Source organism: Schistocerca nitens, chromosome 3, assembly GCF_023898315.1.
Source record: "Schistocerca nitens isolate TAMUIC-IGC-003100 chromosome 3, iqSchNite1.1, whole genome shotgun sequence".
In the NCBI taxonomy this organism is placed as follows: Eukaryota; Metazoa; Arthropoda; class Insecta; order Orthoptera; family Acrididae; genus Schistocerca; species Schistocerca nitens.
The window spans coordinates 655,730,787-655,754,465 of NC_064616.1; the positions used below are offsets into that span (position 1 = coordinate 655,730,787).

At 44.7% G+C, this 23,679-nt stretch overlaps 1 protein-coding gene across 2 annotated transcripts in view; it reads left to right on the forward strand.

Annotated features, from left to right (window-relative positions):
• The window catches only part of LOC126248620 (potassium voltage-gated channel subfamily H member 2-like), a 1,319,698-nt gene that overhangs the window by 843,094 nt on the left and 452,925 nt on the right, over window positions 1-23,679 (forward strand). For both annotated transcript variants that reach the window (XM_049949785.1, XM_049949783.1), the window contains exon 5: window positions 3,106-3,235. In XM_049949785.1, the coding sequence (XP_049805742.1) occupies window positions 3,106-3,235 (130 nt within the window). The remainder of the gene's footprint in view (window positions 1-3,105; window positions 3,236-23,679) is intronic.

Here is a 23,679-nt window from a genome sequence, read left to right on the forward strand (position 1 = left end):
TCACTTTCTCTTTCGCTGACAGAAAAGGTGGGATGCCGGCGAAAAGTGCAGGTGCATCTATAAAATCTTCCAAACCATAAAAAAGATCTTGTGTGTTGGGCATCTCAACATGAGGGCTGAACCCACTTTCTGATTGTCTACAGTCCATATACCATGTATTCACGCCGAATCGGAAGGGAGGAAACTGACGAATGTGCCTGCCCAAAAGAACTCATTTCAGAGGACTCTATCTGGAAAATCTCTGTATGTTGAGGCGGATAATTGATGATGGATAACAACTAACTCAGCATAAACACCGGATGTCAAGATATTCTGTATCTAGAGTCAGCCTGGAACAACTAAATAACTGACACAGAGTTCAGAAAAGCTTCAGAGGCATATTATTATCTGAGTCACTTTTCTCTACTGTACTACTCCAATAGCGACGCCACTGTAGTACTGGTCTGTGCACCCAGGAAACCAAGAGGCTGGAATGACGAGATCGTCTTCCAGCGAATGCTTACTTCTGATATGAAAACGTGACTTAAGACTTGAGTTATGTCACGTGCAACCAGAAGAAGAGCGTGCAGACACTAACTGGTATCCACGCAGAAATGGACGAAGTCAAAAACACAATCTTGGCACAATATCTTATGTAGGGTCCACAAAGCTGAAGGGGATACCCACGGGCCAGGACGCTTTTAAGAGACTGTTGGCAACCGTTGACGCGAAAACTGTTCTTAAGTATCCAATATTGATTAACTTAGTATAGTGGGGATAGACAGATTTGCGAATACCAGGCATAATAGTAGTAGGAGTAATAATAATGGAGGTAAACAGTTGTAAACATAGTAGTAGTAATGGTGATGGTGACAGTGGTAGTAATAGCACTAGTAACAGTAATATTTGTTTATTTGTTACCGTAAAGCTGTTAGTATTTAAAGTGCTGTCAATATAAACACAATTGTAGCGTGAAAATTGAGCCTGTTTGAGAATATTAGAAGCTATGAGGCGGGATAGATAAAGCGTAGGTTTCATCTTGCTGTACACTCATTGCAGTAAAAAGTATAACACTGTATCGTGTCTGAGAAAGCACAAGATTATAAGGAGTGCTCGACAGTGGACAAGGACGCCATAACATAATTTACGTGCACTCTCTGTCTCTTGTATAGTAGCATAGTATCTCTTCTGACCCAAACACACCAACATCTCAGTTCGTCGTTTAGCTGGTAGCATACCCTCACTGCACAACATTTACATTGAAGTATTAACGCCGGCCGGAGTGGTCGAGCGGTTCTAGGCGCTACAGTCTGGAGCCGAGCGACCGCTGCGGTCGCAGGTTCGAATACTGCCTCGGGCATGGATGTATGTGCTGTCCTTAGGTCAGTTAGGTTTAATTAGTTCTAAGTTCTAGGCGACTGATGACCTCAGAAGTTAAGTCGCATAGTGCTCAAAGCCATTTGAAGTATTAACAAAGGCGACAAGGCCTGGGGAGCTGTGTGATGAGGAGGTCTGTGTGAGCTTATTGGATGACAGCATGAAGAGTGGGCATGCACATGGTTACCCTATGATATATATACACTGATATAGCAGTTGCTTTAAGATGTATAGTGAGAGGGATAAGTCTTGTACACAAATGGCCACTCCCTACTGAGGCCACCCTAGCTATACTCCTTATAACTCTTGGCCACGTTATTTGAAATGAGTATCTATCTGCGGTTGGAACGACGTGGTGAGGTGTACTGCAGGCATATGCATCGTTTGTGTGAAAGGGTTTTAAGAATTAAGTTTGCGGCGCTGGTGTGTGGAACCAGCTTTTAGGAAGATTAAGCGTAAGACTTTGGAGATGAGCACTTTTTCGGTGTCTGTCAATTAGGCGTAACTAATGCAAAATATTTTCAAAATAACACCGGGTCTAGTCAGTATCCCCTGAAGCCACAATATACTCACTGAAAAAGGAACACTACAAGCTTTTCTTGAGACTGAACCAGCATGAAATGTTTGTATTAGCAGTGCTGCAACAATTTGATGTGTTGTTATTTGTGGTCCATGTACTGTCTAAAAATGTTCGTTCGTGTCCTTTTACAGCATACATCACGTATTATGATTTCAAACAATTATTGAACTATATGAAAAAAAACGTAAATGAGTTAGAAACTACGGTGTGCACACACTTTATTCAACATTTAAATGTCAGTACAGGTATTCCAATTTAGATTATCACAAGTTCAACATGCTTGCCATCATTGGCGATGATGTGGCGTAGACGAATAGCGAAATTCTGCATGATCTGCTGAAGTGTCGGAACATCGATGCTGTCGATGACCTCCTGAATGGCTGTTTTCAGCTCAGCAATGGTTTTAGGGTTATTGCTGTACATCTTGTCTTTAATATGATCCGGAGAATATGATGACCAATCGAGGACCATTACAGTGGTCTCTGGGTACCCCAGAGCCAGAATGCGGTCCCCAAAGAGCTCCTCCAGGACATCAAACACTCTCGTGGTTCGATGGGATCGAGCTCCGTCTTGCATGTACCACATCTTGTCGAAATCAGGGTCACGTTGGATAATGGGGATGACATCGTCTTCGAAGACCTTCACGTACCATTCGGTAGTCACCGTGCCATCAAGGAATATTACATCGATTGTTCCGTGACTGGGCACTGCACACCCAACACTCACCCGTTCAGGGTGAAGAGACTTCTCGATAGCGAAATCCGAATTCTCAGTCCCCCAAATTCGCCAATTTTGATTATTGACGAACCCAGCCAAATGAAAATGGGCTTGGTCGATAAACCAAACCATACATGTGCATACTAATTCCCATCATGCCCCGGGGCCAACCGTGCAGTTTTAACGTCCTAACGCAAACTGTTCAGAAGTTACGACGATTTTGTTTATATAGTTCAATAATTGTCCCCCTATATATGCAGTGAAGGATGATGATGATGATGATCTTACAAAATATAAATTCATAAATGGGATAATAATGGAATAAATCATCTGTGGAATTAGGAAGAATTTTATTTCACAGTCTTTGTAATTTTGGTCTATGTAAAAAGATAAAAAAAGAAACTTCTTTAAACTGAAATGAAATTGACTACTGTGAATGTATCTTGTTTCAGGCCGAGTATAGGTCGGAAAGAGAAGGACAAGGAGAAGGAGAAAGCGAAGGAGGAGGAGAAAGAGAAAGAGAAGGACAAAGAACGACCGCTGGGCGAGACGCCGGCCGCGCCCATCGCATCACCGGAAGCCGTGAGTAGTCAATATTTTTCTATCCTTAGCTCAAGTTGTAATGAGGCATCTCATCTCTCAGTAAATCGTTCTTCTGCAAAAACCAGAAACATCGTCCGAATGACAGTCAGCTCCCGCCTTGTTACATTTTAATTACCAACCCTGAGAAATACGATTGTTGTAAATAGTTCGACCTGCACCTGTAAAAGGTGTCTTGCAGTCGGTTGATCCGTGAGACAAAGCGACAAAATTATAAAAAGAAAGATCTTTACGATTGGGGGCGAATTTTGAGCTTTTTTTTATACATTATTCAAAAAAAAAGGCAATTAAAAGAGACACGCGATTGGGTTCCAACATTAAACCAGATGTTGACTTGCAGAGAAATAATGTTGGTACAGGACAGCATCAAGTTTCTTTTGAGTTTTTTTGCGGGTTCTGAGTGTAGTAATAGTATACTGTATACTCAAATCGCGTAAAAACGTAACTAGTTTAAAGCAGTGTGTTGATATTTTAATGGAGCTTTTTATTCACTAGTACCCCGTTATTGTTCTCCTCGCAAGAATTTGGTGGAAATGGGTTACCATTAACTTAATCTCCAACTTTAAGGTTGTCTGATCTTTTGGAAACGGGCTACTGAACTTAATGTAACAATCCGAACGAAATATCACCGTCACATACTCTCACTAGATCAATTTGGAATATTTGATGTTTATCCCTGGACTTCAACACAATCTGAACAGAAACGGTTAGTCTCCTACATCTCTTGTCTTTGTGTGCTAAACAGTGGAAATGCAAATATCTCCCATCATCTGAGATCAAACCGGCTACCGCTGGGTCATGTGACATGATCACATTATGTGTTTTAGATAGGTTACAGAGGTGGATATGTTTCACGATTAATAAAAATAATGGAACATAGGGAAAGAGAGAGACTTTCATTTAGAAGAAAAGATCTCTTGATACCCATCACAGGACATACTCAAGACAATATAGGACATTGGAGTCGCATCCATGGAATCATCTCTCCTGGTGAGCACTCTAAAGTGTGCAACTGAAGCAGAAACCGTTAATAAGTTTGCATAAGGAACTATATACATCACCTGTATAATACTGAACGGATCTGGAGGGAATACGCTGTCACCTTATAATACGTCATTTAAGATGTTTCGAGATTTCTTCCGGAATATACTTGTTTATTCATCAACGCAAATTCTTCAAGGCTATATCAAATAACGAACGTTAACACACTGTACATCTGTTGAGTGATTGGGGTTGTCCTTTCGCAGAGCAAGCTAAGCTCGTTCTTAGAAATTAAACCGGTCGTGTCGTTCGAAGGAAAAATTACATAATAGAAACGAAGAAATTGAAATGTAATGCGTAATTTTAATGCCGTTTGCGCTGTACAATGCAGTGTGGCACGTGGAATTTACCACTTTGTCGTGTTGGAGTCCAGAAAGCAACAGCTGCCCGGAATATATTCTGCGCTACAACGAGTCAATAGCACTGCAGAAAATAGTACTTCGTTATGTTTCCTTCTCACCAATTATTCGGGAAAAAATGGCGATCAAGGTGATCTGGAATACTCATACAGTAAGGATGGATAGAGCAGGGGACGCTGCGTAGCCACGGCCCCGTCAGGTGATGGCAAGCCCGCATTCCTCTAGGGAAAGATAGACTAACAGTGCAAGGCCGGAACTCGGGAGTAGGGCGACCATTCCAGGCAAAAACAAAAGCACCATTCTAACGTCAGACAATGCCACGCTGACACGATCGTGATCTCCAAGAGGCGAACTTGCTGTTCAGCAACAAACTGTGACCACATTGCCACAAAACACTGAAGAAATAATCAAAGATCTATAAATGGGAGACGTGTCAGTTATAGACTGTGCATATTCATACCAAAACGATGGTGATATGAACAAGAGTAGATGGGCAGTGGGCATACGATGACAGTTTTCAAGGTCACTGATAAGTATAGCTATGATAAGATAAGGCTCGCGGGGTATCATGTTATACCTCAGACAATTATGCGAGATACATTAATTCTCATCCTCCTTCCTCCTCCCGTTGCGGGCTCTCTGGCCTGTCCACACACGTGACGCAATTGTATGTGATGCACTGAAGGTCTCCTCCCAGCCGCCGTCACCCCTACCCCCGTTTTCTGTGGAGCAACAGGACTCAAGCTCCCACTCCCCCACTTCACCCTTTCATTACTTGGGCAAATGAGTACGCCTTGCCATTCTTGTTCTGCGCAGTGTTGTGGAAGGATCATCATAAAGGGTCACCAGAGACCAGTCACCGCTCCCAAGTAGAGTGAAATGTCACAGTGCAAGGTTTCTCGTCTGTTCTGACTCTCTCAGTGCGCTACAAGCTGTCCACCAAATGTATCCGGTAGACAGGTTGATTCAGTTCATCCATGACTCCGTTGAGCGGCTCAAGCACCCTGGCAAGAAAACAATCTTTTGCTTGGTACCTGGACACGTTGGAATACAGCGAAACGACATAGCTGACAAAGCAGCCGAAGAAGCATGTCGGGATAGTGTCTGCATGGTTGAAGATGCTGAAAACAAACTGCCGTCAATCATATCGACCGAACAGGCATGGCGGACTTCATCCCAACCTCACCTACGGAAGGAAGTTCTGCTCACCAGGCTACACAGACAACATAGCCCTTTAACACATGAGTTCCTCCTCCGGCGGGAGGATACACCACCCTGTGAAATTTGTGGTGGGCCATTTCCACTTCATCATTTTTTTTTGGTTGTGGTTGTCCTATATACTGACATCAGGGCAGCCCTTGGTTGGAGATCTGCCTTAATTCTCGCCAGTACTGACACCAGTGTTACAGGGATGTTGAAATTTTGTGAACTTTCATCCATAAAGTGCTGGGATGGTGGGGAGGGGGGGGCAAGACTTTAAAGTATTTTAAACCATTCCGTATGCGCACACTCCATTGCAGAGCGAAAAATTCATTCTGAAAATAAAACTCGTGTTACAAAACAAATGTACATCACCCCTAAATGTTTTGTCCTCTTGAGAGAAATACAGTAATATAAGTCTTCACGACATATTCTGTAAAATATTTGTAAAGTAAGACACTTTGACAATACAATGCGTGACTGTGAGATGGCTGAGTTACTGTCATTTAACAAAGTCATAGCGAAGTCTGTAAGTACTCCGACCACCCATTGCTATCTACAAATTTGGAACAATTTTTTACAATTTTATCGATCCCCTCCCACTTTTGAAGACTGTCAACCATCCCATGATAAACAAATACAGGGAGATGTCTGCAGGCTACGCAAGACTTCACGCCGCCTTTGCTAACCCCAGGCCACAAATGACCTCCACCTGCCCGCTCAGCCCAGGCAGCCATGGCCCCTAACACACAACTACATTACAAGGAACTCGCCCCTGCATTATTAGTTTGTGTCATCACTATAAAATTGCATTAGGAAGATGGGGTGTGCCACTATGGGATTATAAATCTTGTAGAATAACCATGGAAAAATCTAAGTATTCACACACATCACGAAGCGTATACTTAAAACAATTACCGCCACCACCTCTGGCTCTGCACTTTATTTAAAACAAAACTAAGAAAAAAGTGAAGAGGCAGGCAAGTATGATCATCGCAGAACACCATGCCCCGATGAAGATAGTCAGCGCCGCAAGAGGCGGCCACTACTGACACTGCCAGTCTCACGAATCCATTCAGCCGACCCAGAGAACACTCCTGCTACTGCTACCGGATAATGCGAGCCGCAGACAAGGGAGATGTCTGCAGGCTACGCAAGACTTCACGCCGCCTTTGCTAACCCCAGGCCACAAATGAGGGACCTCCACATTCCCGCTCAGCCCAGGCAGCCATCACTGTGCCAACCTCCCGCCCGTCTCCTCACCACATGATAGAAAGGATAGAGAAATGCACTTAATTTAAACAAAACAGACTGAAAACGTAAATGTAATAATGTATTAGGCAACTGACCTGGTAGCTGGTACTGCTATGAGGTCAAGCACTCAGCAAGGTGCCTCCCACCCACGTGATTAACCGCGATATCAGTAGGCCTGTTGCAACAGGCAGGAGAGATGCCAGCAGTGCCTGCATCGACGCACATGTGTGTACGTTTGCTGGCGGAAATCTGTGAGCGAATGTGCAGATAATCGACGGATAGAATGTTGCTAACAGTTTAAGCGCCAGACCCTGCACAGAGAACGACTCTAATTTTTTTAATAATTCAGGGATATTATCGGAAATGAAGCGGTATTAACATTTCACATACTAGGCTAGTTAATCTGTTATTATTAGGTCAACTGTACTAAAAAATGTTGTTGTACATTGGCAAGACGCTGGTCATCATGGAGCCAATTGGATATAATTTGGCATGGTATCCCTCAGGAGTACATACTACAACTCTATCAATCAATGCCACGTCAAATAACAGCTTCCATAAAAGCTTGATGTGGACCAACATGTTATTGACTTGTTCAATTTGTGAAGCTCTATCTCTTGAAGAAATGATCCAATTTTTCTCATACTGTAATAATTTGTTTGTCCGTAAATGTACCTCACATCTGAGGATTTCCGTGCCATTCTGATAATTCCTTTTTAGCGTGTCGTTTTCTTGTGTTAGTGTGTATAACACCTTACAACGCTCCACATTAGCATCTGGACACATACTATGGGACATTAATATTGGATTGTATTTCAGTAGAAATGAAGAATGTATTTAAAAAAATAGACTCATGTGTGACAAGTTTGGGACATATGTGTCATATCAGTAACCTTTTGTCAGTTTCACAGTACAGTCTGATAGTTGTTCGGACATACGTGCTGGAGATGCTTCTTCCCTTCACAGTAATTTAGGTTGCCATTGGATAATGACAACATGGTTCTCGTGAAACCTTGCTGGGTAATGTTTAGGGAACATACATTTGAGTTCGGTTGCATGATACTAACACCCCGTACCATTATATATGCCATATCTATTAATCCAACCTGGTATGCGATCTCAGGATTACGTGCAGTTACTGTAATCTGATGTATTTTTACATAACACACCATGAAAAGCGCACTTAGAGATCGAAATTATTTCACCAAATGAGTTACGCAAAGGACAAATAATTATAGATTAGATCAATAAGGCTGGGTGATTCCAGGTATTTTTACAATGGTGTATTGAAGTAGAAATAGCATGGTGGAACTGTAACGTGTATCCACATATACTGTTATCTGTTTGTAGCGTTAGAGCAGTAGGCTAGTTTTACCTAACACACACCTCGAAAACATCATGAACCAACCAATTACATATCGCGATTTCTTGAGTAGTGTCACTAAATATTCCAATTTTAGCACTCACAACTGGAAGTGATATCATAATCAAACGACCAACTTATAAACTCTTTTTACTCTACAGTAAGGAAACTGCAGAATGATAGAAGTGCTATGAATTTGTAATTTTTACATGAAATCTCTAATAGTAAATGTCGTAAGTCCGCTCAATCCATTGGTTCCTTTAGGTACTAAGCGTCCTGATATAGATTTTTTCACTGTGTGGTGAATCATTTTAACAGGTTTTTTCCCCTAACACCTGTGGAATAACAAGGTGAATATTTAGAAACGGTGTAACGATTCTCTTTAAGCAAATCCAGGTAGGTGTTTCGTAAAATTACTGATGGGGAAAAAAATCTATAAAACTCGTTCAGGGAAATATAGCAGTATTGTCGTGACACCATGTCTCTTGACTGTCTCGTCATTCTGATATTAAAGGACATGTATGTCATGTCACCCCTCTCCTATGTCTAGTGGTGACATCCAAGTCCTCCAGATTTCACTGCAATAGCCCTTACGCATTGTGAATAACATTACTGCTTCCCTCTTACACACACAAAAAGTCATAGGTTGATGTTACATAGCCACACATCTCCATTTTGTTAAAAATTCCAGTAAATGCTTGCATGATGTCCATGAAGTTGATGCAATGGTCCAGCCACTTGATCCATTAGAACATGCATTTTGACATTGGCCTATGACATGACCCTACTCATCCCCTTTGTGTGATCTACACATTATATCCCAATTTTTTTCTGTGTGAGATGCGTGTGGGAGAAACTAATATGTTACAACTGAACAAACATTGTTTCCAACGTCCGTCTGTCTTTCTTCTTAAGTGGAGTAATGCTGTGTATAGTATGTCCTGCCACCATAACAAATGTTCCATTAAAAATCACAGTATTCTATAGCATATACACTCTTACCTGATTTTGAAATGTAATTTGTTTATGACAAATAACCGGTCGTCCAGTAGAGCAACCGAGCCAGGTGTGTGTAGCATAGGTTTTCCACATTGTTTCCAGGCATCTGTCAGTCCTATTTTTAAAGTATAATAATTCTTTGTGTGGTACTCTCTGCCGCAATGAGCAATTTTTCCTTTAAAAATCTACGGTTTTCTATGGCATATACACTCCCTCCTGATACTGAAATGAAATTTGCTATGAAGAATACCCAGTACTCCAACACAGCAATGTAATTGTATTTGTAACTTAGGTGGACAGAGCACAGTTCCTTCATCTTGATTGTCCGGAAAGAGTGTACTTCTACACAGAGAACTTTTGTGTATCATACAACTGCAGAATGATAATAGCGGTGCCGGCCGCGGTGGCCAAGCGGTTCTAGGCGCTTCAGTCCGGAACCGCGGGCCTGCTACGGTCGCAGGTTCGAATCCTGCGTCGGGCGTGGATGTGTGTGATGTCCTTAGGTTAGTTAGGTTTAAGTAGTTCTAAGTTCTAGGGGACTGATGACCTTAGAAGTAAAGTCCCATGGTGCTCAGAGCCATTTGAACCATTTGATAGTAGCGGTACAAATATATATCATCGACTAGTTCTCTTTTGTAGCAAGAGTGTATTTGTTTCAGTGTGCTGATTGTTTAACATTAAAACTATAAGATGCACACAGGTGCTCGCTTGCTGCTAGACGGATAGCACTTCCAGGCCACACACCATTCAGCAGCGACTGTTCTGACCCACTGCAGAGCGATGAGATACGAACAGGATTCACACAGACCGCATCTGTGATCGTCTCCCCAATGTGTGATCACTCTCCTCCAAAATCAATCTTTTTTATATCGAAAACAGACAACTGAATATGTGTGAAAAATGGTTCAAATGGCTCTGAGCACCATGGTACTTAACTTCTTAGGTCATCCGTCCCCTAGAAATTAGAACGACTTAAACCTAACTAACCTAAGGACATCACAAACATCCATGTGCGAAAAGCAATGAACTTCTCACTACTGATACTGCCAGCGAGAACAATCGGAAAAATGATGAAAATTATGATAAATGATTTAAAATTAGCAAAAGGTAGAGCAGCGGTATTAGCTTCCAATATAAGTCTTGCGGGCAAAATGTGTATTATTCATGTTGTGCACAGAGCACTTTCCTCCTCTAGCGGTTGCAGGGCATCCTCTCCTCTCCTCTCCTCTCCTCACCATGGAACGTGGCAGAAAGTCATGATTCCCGGTATGACCTTGGAGACAAGGATGTGCTGATGCTGCTGTCAGTGAAATAGGACAGGCACTATTGTCTCGGCTTTATTATGACACCACAGACAAGTAAGAGCTGTGTCACCATATTCTCCGCCCATTCTCTCCTTGCCACACTACTTATGTGAAGAGGTAGAGTCATCACCTACCATTTCCAAGATGAACTCTAGAAAAAAATACGCTGATGTTTGCTATCATCAGGTGAATGAATTCTAAAACGTTTTTGGGAGCGAAGTGAGGACAAGTAAGTTGTTCTGGCATCTCCACTTGCGAATTCACATTTCAAAACTCAAGATGATCAAAGAGGAAAGCCGTTCGTATAGTGCACCGCCACATGTTACCTGATTACTAAGTAAGGGTTTGCCAAGAATTTCCACGAGATTTTTGTTTCAAAACAACAGTAAGTTCATTAGATTATTGTTAATCAGTAAAACACGGCAAAACATCATCCAGTAAAATATTATTCGTAAGTGAAGTGACAGTGAAGAAGCATCAGCAAATGAGTCTGAAAAGTATGCATTCACGTACAACAGAATCCGCACTGTTTCCAGCAGGTGCAACGTCAACAGAAGAGCATGTGAGATACTAGAGATCTTCGTCGCTGATCCTGACTTTGTTAACAAAATTTGACAGGACAAACACCCTCAGATTTCTGCAGGGAATCCATGCTGCGTGCCTTGTTAAGAGAAAATTGTGGTGTCTGGATTATTCAAAGATTAGTTAACAATACGTTGTAAACGAAAAAGTTCCATTTAAGCAGTCCGAAAGGGTATTGTAAAATGACCGACAAGCACACCTGGCATTAGACTCTTGGGAGTGTTTTATCCGGAGAGCGCTGAAATGAAGCGTGCATGGAGTATGGAGTAATTTTTACCTCACTATAGGATATAACAAAGCAAGTTATGGCAGAGTGTAGTCACGAAATCAACTCGTACAGTCAATTCGTGATTCATTGGAGAGCAGTACACAAAATTGTATTGCTGTCTACAGTTGTTATATAACGTTTTTGTCAGTTTTTGGGTTCTTATGTAATGTATTACGAGCTGTTACATACTTCATCATTTAAATTATTTCTTTATTTCTATTAGGGGTATAGCTCTGGACTATATACTGTTTGTAGTGGAGTTCATAAACTTGTGTGAGAAATGAAATTCCAAAAATAATACAGCCATATAAAATACCATAGGTTAGTTATATGACAACAGGTAGATTACAAAGACCGAGTGAAGTGCCGCAGTGGTACCACACTAGACTTGTATTTGGGAGGACAACGGTTCAGATCCCCCTCCGACCTTTTCACATTCATGTTTCCCGGAATTTATCCATAAATTTTGAGGCGAATACCGGGCTGGTTCCTTCGAAAGGGCCCGGATGACTTCCTTATCCTTTCCTAATCCCAGTTTGTGCTCTGTCTCTAATGATGTCGCCGTTGACGGCGTGTTAAAACCTAATGTTCCGCCACCCTTGTTTTTTTATTTGCAAAGGAGCAGGTTACCCTGTTTTGAGAATTCGATGTGATGTGAAGTCCTCACATGCTGCAGTCTGGGTTTGTACGCTAGTCTAAAGAGTATCAACAGTGGTTGCTGTATGTCCTTGACGAGCAAGCTGCTAACCAGCAATACCCCAGTCATATACGCTGAATGACGTATCAGGTGAACTTGCAGGCTAGGGAAGAACCGGTAGCAGTCATTCTTCGAACAAGGGGTGTCCATTCCTTGTCAGGTTGGGCAGGACATTGTCCATCTGAAATTTGACATTTGGAGTTGACTGGTAGAGGACCAGCATTTAGATTTCTAAAATCTCCCTGGTGAGGCAGTTACTGTTTTCAGACAGTCGAAATTGCAACAAAAAAAATGGCTCTGAGCACTATGGGACTTAACTTCTGAGGTCATCAGTCTCCTGGAACTTAGAACTAGTTAAACCTAACTAACCTAAGGACATCACACACATCCATGCCCGAGGCAGGATTCGAACCTGCGACCATAGCGGTCGCGCGGTTCCAGACTGTAGCGCCTAGGACCGCTCGGCCACTCCGGCCGGCTCGAGATTGCATGTTATATTCAATGGCGCCCCGCTCATCACACGTGTCAGACCTAACACGTAAGATTCCTTCATTGAAGGACAGGCTAACGAGGAATTAGTGTTGTCGTAATACTTAATTGTTTCATTCAGCTAACAAGCGACGGCTTCCACTTCCCATTTCCAACAGAGATATTTGTGTTTTCTTTACAATGGATGCCGGCACAGAGCTGCAAGCGTATTAACCTAAATGGGCTCAGCTACAAATGACAGAGATGAATCGCAATTCGACGGCTATAGTTTGAGTTGTACATTACACCATCCGTACTGTTCAATGAGCATGACTGCACAAGTTCGGCAGTCATTAGTTGTGGCACTGTCAGTTAGGTAAACCCATCCATCATCGCAAGGTCGTACCACATCGGATGGGAAAAATCCATTTGTAATTGTTCTGAGGTCAAAAACCGCATAAAACGCAAAATACCATCGGTTTGTAATTGTCGAGAGACTGGCTCAAGATGTGTTCAATATGCTGCCCACCGTTGTCTGCCACAAGCTGACAGAGAAACAGCATGTTCCACAACAGACCAGCGTGTGTCGGGGATCACATTCAGAATGCGCTGCACAACGCGTGCCTTCAATTACGCTACGTTCGTAATTGGAGCACTGAACGTAACATCTTTCAGGTAGCCCACAGTCAGAAGTCACGCGGATTAAGATCAGGTGATTTGGACGACCAGACTGCAGAGAAATGACGGCTGATAATGCTAGCATTTCCGAAATACCTTTGTAGCAGCCACTTCACTGGCCGTGCAAAGTACAGAAGAGCGCCATTTTGCGTAAAAATGGTCCTAACTATACATCCACACTGTCGGAGGGTTGGAATGACGTTGGAGCGCCAAAGACTCTCATAATGTTTAGTATTGAAGGTTCATATAACAGTACCCGCAGGACTCAACTCCTCGAAAGAATACGGCCCTTCCATAAACGACGCCGTCGACCCGTAACACACAGTTACCTTTGCAGAATGAAGTGGCACCGGTTGATGTGCATGCGGATTTTCCGTTGCCCATATTCTGCAATTCTGCGTATTGATATATCCCAGGAGAGGGAAATGGGCTTCGTCTGTCCACAGAATGTGCCATGACTATTCATTGTCCTCTTCCATGCGAGCTAGGAATTCCATAGCGAACTTTCTCTTCCTGGCAGGTCAGCAGGAAGCAACTCCTGAGCAGAGGCGCTTTTGTATGGATAGGAATGCAGGACGTTTCGTAGGATTTTATGCCCCGTACACGCAGGTATGTCCAACGGTCCGGGAATTCTCAGTGCGTTACATGTGTGCACACCGTCGCTCAACCACTCGTGTAGCGCTGTGGCCACATCGACAGACATCGAATCAACTTCTTTCATTCCTGTGCGACATTGCAGTTCAAAAGAACCTTTCTTTTCGAATTTTGTAATCATTTTCTCCAGACGCGTAGCAGACATCGGACCAATGTCTTTTTTTCGTCCCCTTGAGTATCCAGAACTTCTGCAGGGCTACTGGCGCACAGTCACCGTTCTTGTAAAAGAGCCTTAACAGCAGCGCGTCATCCTTCATGAAGACAATAGTCATGTTGAGCGTCTCGGACGCAAACTAGGGAACAGCTGTTTGCCGTACCACTGTTGGTGTGCATATTCTGACTCTTACAGTGCAATATATTGGAAGATATTTTTTCGTGACGTTACCCCTGCGTCAATAATATGCCGTTCAAATTTGACGTCATTCTGGGGAGTGGTTCTCTTTCGACAGCGTTTTGAAACAAACTTTAATGATGGACACCCTAAGTGTCTTCCATACAGTGTTTCGTCAGTTCAGCCTTCAACATATGAGAGAGGGACGTGGTTGTGGGCCTGGCTTCTAATGTGGTTGGAAAAAGCTCGGAAACTATCACATGTTACATGCTTGCCAGTATGAAATGCGACAACTGTAGTATCCAGTGATACGTGTAAACCATATCTAACGCTGTAAGCAGTCATTTTATGTTCCAAAAACGGACACGCTTGAAATGTATGTGTTTACTTTATTTGCATTTGCCGAAGATGGAAGGAGGAATCCCCGAATAAAATCATGGAGGTGTCAACGATTTCAAGCACTCTAAATCCTGAAGAGGTGATTTAAAAAGATTGATCTGATTTCACAAGACAGTATGTTGCACATTTATGAAGGTAGAACTGTGGGCAAATTTCAAGTTATCCATCGAAACTAGAAGTTTGTCTTGGAGCTGGTTGTATGTTGCCTGTCGATGAGATTGAGGAAAATGGATAACTTTTTACTTACAAGGGAACCTCCCCATCGCACCCCCCTCAGATTTAGTTATAATTTGGCACAGTGGATAGGCCTTGAAAAACTGAACACAGATCAGTCGAGAAAACAGGAAGAAGTTGTGTGGAACTATGAAAAAATAAGCAAAATATACAAACTGAGTAGTCCATGGGCAAGATAGGCAACATCAGGGATAATGTGAGCGCAGGAGCGCCGTGGTCCCGTGGTTAGCGTGAGCAGCTGCGGAGCAAGAGGATCTTGGTTCAAGTCTACCCTCGAGCGAAAAGTTTACTTACTTTATTTTTGCAAAGTTATGATCTGTCCGTTCGTTCATTGACGTCTCTGTACACTATAATAAGTTTAGTGTCTTGTGTTTTGCGACCGCACCGCAAAACCGTGCGATTAGTAGACGAAAGGACGTGCCTCTCCAATGGGAACCGAAAACATTTGATCCAGGAAAACACGTCTGATATATTCTATACGACACTGGTGACGGCATGTGCGTCACATGACAGGAATATGTTGTCGACCCACCTAACTTGCACACTTGGCGAATGGGTAAAACGATTCTTCTACCTTGCCCGATTTAGGTTTTCTTGTGGATGTGATAATCACTCCCAAAAAAGTGATGAAAACATAAGAGTGTGTCACATAAACTGCAACAAATGAATGCAACAGTTTCACAGTCGCACAGTTTTCTCTGTGCTCTGTCAAAACATATGTTTTTAACGTTTTCAATCTTTTCCATGTGTAGACCGTCAGATCCTGTATATGTCCAAGCAAATCTGAACATGTGCTGGAATTTTGGAGAGCGAAATTGATTATGTATGAGTGCCTGAACTCTGATAATTGTCAGAAAATAAAAATTTAAACTTTTCACTGGAGGGAAGACTTGAACGGAGCTCACGCTAACCACGGGACTCGGCGCTCCAGGTGTCACACTGTGCTTGATGTTGCCTATCTTGGCATGGACTACTCAGTTTGTATATTTTGCTTATTTTTTCATAGTTCCACACAACTTCTTCCTGTTTTCTCGATTGATCTGTGTTTAGTTTTTCAAGGCCTATCCACTGTGCCAAATTATAACTAAATCTGAGGGGGGTGCGATGGGGAGGTTCCCTTGTTAGTCCTTCTCAGCTACATTGATATAATTGAAGTTCAGCGGTAGTGATTACCGGTTTCGGGCTGAAAGGTCCATTTTAAAACCACACGCCTCGTTATTCATACAATATGGCGCCAACAGACACTGCAAAGTATACAGTGGGCAACAAGTACCCTCACTGACCTTAGACTATGGTTGTGTCAGTCAGTGGCCACGGACACATAGTATAAGATCAGTGAGCGCAATTCTTGCCCACTATTTACTTTGTTCTGCCTTCTGGCACCATATTGTGTGAATAATTACAGTTAATAACATAGTGTGTAGTCTGAAAATTGGAGTGTCGGTCCGAAACCGGTAACCACTACAGCTGAATTTTATATCAATGTAACTGAGACGGACGAAATTAAACATTATCCAATTTACTCAGTACTGAACATTTGCGGACCTACCATTTCGTGGCAGCAATCCAAATTCGAATCCAAATTCGAAAACAGAAACCAAAAAGAGTCGCTATGAAATGGCTGATTTTTGCAGATGACCTGGCTATATCAACGAATAACAAAGATGAAGCCAAACTAGCGCCTGATAAACTACATGAATTCTCCTGTAAAACCGGACTCCAAATTTCTTATGAAAACACCAAATGAACCTGAAAACTCACACTGAAAATACGTATGGAAAAATGTTACATGTCACTACCTTCAACCCACAATAGTGAACAAAATTTCTAACACTGAAACAATATTCAAACTACAATAGGCGTAAAACCGACATGGAATCACTACAAGCAAAGAACAATATATCGTAATGCAAAATTGCGACACTGCAACACGGTTGTTTGACGAGAAGCCTTGTATGCGGCAGAAACCACAGTAATTAGAGCGATGGCAAACATTCATGTCATAGAGAAAGAAGAACGAAAAATTCCCAGAAAAATCCATGGCGCTATTGTCGCCCGAGCGCGAGCCGGAACATGAGTCAGACGACCTATAGAGGAATTGTACGAACATACAAACAGCATTATCGATAAATTTATGAAAAGACGCCTACAGTTCTACACACACCTATGTGGATGGATGACAACAGACTAACAAAGAAAATTTTCAGCATTGTTAATGCAATCGAGTTAAAGAGAGGTTTGATGAAAGAAACACAAGAAGACCGGCAACAATTAAAATTTTCAGAAGAAGAGATTGAGGACAGTAAACAATGAAAAAATGTAATAGAAAACAAGAAACTTGAACAAGTCTTAAGTTAAAGAAACAACAGGGAAAGAATGGACAGATGAAAGGAGGAAAAAACATGGTCAATTCATCAAGACGTTCGGGGATGAAAAGAAAATAGTAAAAGGAAGTGAAACTGACTGGCAAAAGTTCACACTCTCTACTAAAGGGGAGCTGCATGCCCTCGGGAGAAATTACGGCTGTAGTTTCCCTTGCTTTCAGCTGTTCGCAGTACTAGCACAGCAAGACCGTTTTGGTTAATGTTACAAGACCAGATCAGTCAGTAATTCAGACTTGCCCCTGCAACTACTGAAAATGTTGCTGCCCCTCTTCAGGAACCACACATATGTCTGGCCTCTCAACATATACCCCTCCGTTGTGGTTGCACCTACGGTCGGCTATCTGTATCACTGAGGCACGCAAGCCTCCCCACCAATGGCAAGGTCCATGGTTCATGGGGAACGGGGGTTAACATCGAGTACAGATTTAAGAGTCGGGAAGTCTCTTCTGAAAGTATTTGTTATTTTCGTGGAGTGTAGCCATGTATGGTAGTGAAACATGAACGATAAATAGTTTAGACAAGAAGAGAGTAGAAGCTTTTGAAATGTGGTGCTACAGAAGAATGCTGACGATTAGATGGGTAGATCACGTAACTAATGAGGACGTACTGAATAGAATTGGGGAGAAGAGGAATCTGTGGTGCAACTTGACTAGAAGAAGGGACAGGTTGGTAGGACATGTTCTCAGGAATCAAGGGATCACCAATATAGTAGTGGAGGGCAGCATGGAGGGTAAAAGTCGTAGAGGGAGACCAAGAGATGAATACACTAAGCAGATTCAGAAGGATGTAGGTTGCAGTAGTTACTTGAAGATGAAGAAGCTTGCACAGGATAGAGTAGCACGGAGAGCTGCATCACACCGATTTCTGGACTGAAGAACACAACAACAACACAACTAAAGGGGAATAATCGAGATCAATAATCCTAGTCACAGCTGTTGCTTCGTGTATGTTATAACAGCTCCCCCCTACAGGTCTGGGGGTTAGAATAGGCCTGAGGTACTGCTGCATGTCGTACGAGGCGACTAAAAGGAGTTTCACACGTTTTGGCCTTTATGTGATGGTCCCTTGTAGGGTTTGACCTCCATTCTTCAAAACGTTCCTGAAGAGCGAGCTAATTGGGGAAGGGCGACTTACAAGGTGCATCGTGTCCATCGTGCATTGAGATCTTTAGCCCACTTTCTCGTCGTCGCATTGCAGTCCTGCCCACCCTCCATCTCTTGGACGAGGACACCTTCCTGGGTGTGTTTTTTCCACCATGCACTATGCAGTGTCGATTTCTGCGTCGATGATGACCATGGACTTCTTTGCACCTCATATCCAGCATGGTAGCACGTCCGTTGTGGTGGAGCCGCCATGTACCCTGTTGGTTGTAGCCCCCTAACCACACAGGGATCGCTCTGCTGATGCCTGCGTCGTTAACTCCCCACGTATGCTAAGGGGTAGATGCCCATGCCCCTGGGGCATCGAGACTCCCAACAATGGCCATCCTGCCAGGTGGCCTTTGCTGCGGCTGGGGGACGCCTGTGGGGAGGGCCCCTGGTTGGAGAGGGTGGCATCAGGGCGGATGACACGTGATGAAGTGTAGTCCATCATCTCTTGCTGGTGGTGAAACACCAGCAGTCTCTAAGCGATCACGAGCTCAATTCAACACGCAGAAGTATGACCCAAAATCGTTCCCTCCCTGGTCACACCATGGGAGGAACGTCAGGCTGGCTCTGAGTACTATGGGACTTAACATCTGAGGTCATCAGTCCCCTAGACCTAAATAGCCTAAGGACATCACACACATCCATGCCCGAGGTAGGATTCGAACCTGCGACCGTAGCGGTCGCGCAGTTCCACACTGGCCGGCCGGGAGGAACGTCAGGCTAAGGATGGTAGCGGATCTTATTCGCCCTGGTACCGTGTATGTTCTAGAGTTGATGGGAAATCTTTCATGACGATGAAGTCTCAGTTTTTTGTTCAGCATTTAGAGGACAAGTTCGGGAAGGTGGAGGGCTTGTCCAAAATGAGATCTGGGTCAGTCCGGATAAAAACAGCATCCTCTGCCCAGTCACGGGAGGTACTCGCTTGTGATAAGTTGGGGGATATTTCTGTAACTATCACGCCCCATAAGAGCTTAAATATGGTCCAAGGTATCATATTTCATGGAGACCTTTTGCTGTCCGATGATGAGCTGTGCGCCAATTTAGAGCGGCGAGGTGTATATTTCGCCCGGCGTGTCCACCAAGGCCCTAAGGACAATCAGGTTGCCACTGGTGCCTTTATGTTGGCCTTTGAGGGTGATACGTTGCCCGAGAAGGTCAAGGTGACGGTCTACCGGTGTGATGTAAAGCCCTATATCCTACCCCCGATGCAGTGCTTTAAGTGCTGGAAGTTCGGCCATATGTCTTCCCACTGTACTTCTAACGTCACATGCCGAAATTGCGGACGCCCATCATATCCCAATAGTCCATGTGCCCCGCCTCCCATCTGTATCAACTGCAGAGAGCATCATTCGCCTTGCTCGCCTGACTGCAGGATTCTCCAGAAAGAAAGGAAAATCATGGAGTACTAGACCCTGGACAGACTGACCTACACTGAGGCTAAGAGAAAATTTGAACGCCTGCATCCTGTGCGTATGACATCGTCTTACGCCGCCGCTACAACAGTTCTGGCACCATTAGCTCCTCCAACCCAAGTCACCTCTCAGAGCCGGAAGACTACACCTGCCCCCTTGATGGCGGGGGGCATTTCCCTCCCTGTTGCTCCTGCACCACCTACTTTGGGAGCAACACCCCCCCCCCCCAATCCCTCCCAACCATTGTGGACGTCTGTCCCCACTTCCAAGCCAGAGAAGCGTAAGCCTTTTTCGGCTTCTGCCGGAGAAGCGTAAGTCTTCTTCGGCTTCTCTTGCTACGAAGGGGTCCTTTGGGTCACTCCATTCCCAAATTTCTTCTAGTGGGAAAGACGACACCCACCAGTGGATGAAGAGCCCAAAAGTAGCTGGTCATAGGGCTTCACGCACATCCTCAGTCCCGGAGACTGAGCCAGTGAAGTCCTCCCAGCCAGAGAAACCCAAGGAGCAGCGAGAGAAATCCAAAAAGAAAACCCCAAAGACCTAGGAAATTGCGGTGGCACCCAAACCACCGCTAGCTACAAGCTCTGCAGCTGAGGATGGGATGGAGATTTTGGCGTCCGCTGAGGACCTAGATCTCGCCAGACCCTCAGACACAATGGAAATAGACTGCTCAGCAATAAATCTGTGGCAGTAGGTGCCTCTGAGGCGTAAACTGCCTCATTGAATGTTCCATGCCTTCCCAGTCTCACGATGTCATCCTCCAGTGGAATTGGGGCAGTTTTTTCCACCGCCTGGCTGAGCTACGGCAACTGTTAAGCTTTACACCTGCTATTTGCATTGCTCTCCAGGAAACCTGGTTCCCAGCAATTTGGAACCCTGCCCTCCAGGGCTATAAGGATTTTACAGGAACCGTAGCGACTGTAATCGAGTGTCAGGTGGAGTTTGCGTTTATGTGCTAAACACGGTCTGTAGTGAACAATTGCCCCTTCAAACCGCTCTTGAAGCTGTGGCTGTCAGAATAAGGACGACGCAGGAAATAACTGTCTGCAATGTATATCTTCCTAAAGATGGTGCAGTACCCCTGAATGTATTAGCTGCACTGACTGATTAACTCCCTAAACCTTTCCTACTTCTGGGAGATTTTAATGCCTATAACCCCTTGTGGGGTGGTACCATTCTTACTGGCTGAGGCAGGAATGTAGAAACTTTACTGTCGCAATTCGACCTTTGCCTCAACTACTGGGGCCGCCACACATTTTAGTGTGGCTCATGGTAGTTACTCGGCCATTGATATATCAATTTGCAGCCCAGGGCTTCTCCCATCTATCCGCTGGAGAGCACATGACGACCTGTATGGTGGTGACCACTTCCCCATCTTCCTGTCACTGACCCAGCGTCAGGCACATGGACACCTGCCCACATGATCTTTGAACAAGGCGGACTGAGGAACTTTCACCTCTGCTGTCACCGCTAAATCTCCCCCAGACGCTAACTAGCACAATCGTTTATACGGCAGAAAACGCGATCCCTCGCTCTTTAGGGTGACCGAGGCGTAAGGCAGTCCCTTGGTGGTCGCCAGAAATCGCTGAAGCAATTAAGGATCATCGGTGAGCTCTACAGCGGCATAAGCGGCACTCTTCCCTGGAGCACCTCATAGCCTTTAAATGGCTCCGTGCCCTTGTTCACTACCTTATCAAACAACGGAAGGAGGAGTGTTGGGAGAGATACGTCTCCACCATTGGGTGTCACACGTCACCTTCACAAGTCTGGGCAAAGATGAAACGCCTCTTCGGGTACCAGGCCCCAACAGCTGTCCCCGGTGTTACCATAAATGGCGAGCTATGTACCTACGCAAACGTGATTTCCGAGCACTTTGCTCGTGCCTCTGCATTAGAGAATTACCACCCAGCCTTTCACACACTCAAACGGCGGCTGGAAGAGAACGTCCTCTCATTCACTACACGCTGCATTGAATCCTATAACGCCCCATTTGCAGAGTGGGAGCTCCTCAGTGCCCTGACACAGCTCCTCGGACTGATCGGACACACAGGGAGAGCACCATTATTCCGGTGCTCAAACGCGGTAAATACCCGCTTGATGTGGATAGCTATCGGCCCATCAGCCTCACCAACGTTCTTTGTAAGCTGCTGGAATGTATGGTATGTTGGCGGTTGGGTTGGGTCCTGGAATCACGTGGCTTTCTGGCTCCATGTCAGGGCAGCTTCCGCCGGGGTCGCTCTACAACTGATAATCTTGTGTCCATCTAGTCTGCCATCCGAACAGCCTTTTCCAGGTGGCAACACCTGATTGCCGTCTTTTTTGACTTACGTAAAGCATACGACACGACTGGGCGACATCATATCCTTGCCACATTGTATGAGTGGTGTCTCTGGGGACCACTCCCGATTTTTATCCAAAACTTCCTGTCGCTCCATTTCCATGTCCAGGTTGGTGACTCCCATAGTTCCATCCACATCCAGGAGAATGGAGTCCCGCAGGGCTCTATATTGAGTGTCTCTCTATTTTTAGTGGCCATTAACGGTCTAGCAGCAGCTATCGGGCCCTCCATCTCACCTTCTCTGTATGCAGACGACTTCTGAATTTCGTACTGCTGCTCCAGTACTGTTGTTGCTGAGTGGCGCCTCCAAGGAGCCATCCACAAGGCCCAGTCATGGGCTCTAGCCCACGGCTTCCAGTTTTCAGCTGCAAAGTCGTGTGTGTATCTTGCACTTCTGTCGACGTCGTACCATTCATCCGGAAGCCGCACATTACCTTAATGACGATCTACTCACTGTAGTGGAGACATATTAATTCCTAGGACTGGTTTTCGACGCTCGATTGACTTGGCTCCCTCATCTTCGTCAACTTAAGCGGAAGTGCTGGCAGCACCTCAATGTCCTCCATTGCCTCAGCAATACCAATTGGGGTGCAGATCACTGTACGCTGCTGCAGCTCTACAGAGTCCTTGTCCAATCCCAAATTGACTATGGGAGTGTGGTTTATGGTTCGGCAGCGCCTTCAGCATCGCTTTTACTCGACCCTGTGCACCACTGTGGGGTTCGATTAGCGACAGGAGCTTTTAAGACGAGTCCGGTGACCATCATACTGTCGGAGACTGGTGTCCCGACACTGCAGATCAGACGTGCGCAACTTCTCTCCAGTTACGCAGCACACATTCATAGTTCCCCTGAGCATCCGAATTACCGTCTCCTTTTCCCGCCCGCGACAGTTCATCTCCCGCATTGGCAGCCCAGGTCGGGGCTAACGATTGTGGTTCACGTGCGGTCCCTTCTCTCCGAACTGGAGTCCTTCCCTTTACAACCACTACTTGCGGTCGGTTTACGTACGCCTCCGTGGTGTACGCCTCGGCCGCAGCTTCGTCTGGACCTTTTGCATGGCCCTAACGACTCCGTTAAACCTGTCGCTCTCCGCTGTCACTTCCTCTCGATTCTAGATGTGTTCCGGGGCTCTGAAGTGGTTTACACCAACGGCTCAGTGGCTGAAGGTCACGTAGGCTTCACACATATGTTCATGGAGGACATATTGAGCAGCACTCCTTGCGGTTGGCTCCGCTGTTTTCACTGCAGAGCTGGCGGCCATTTCTCGTGCTCTTGAGTACATCCGCTCATGCCCTCGCGAGTCATTTCTCCT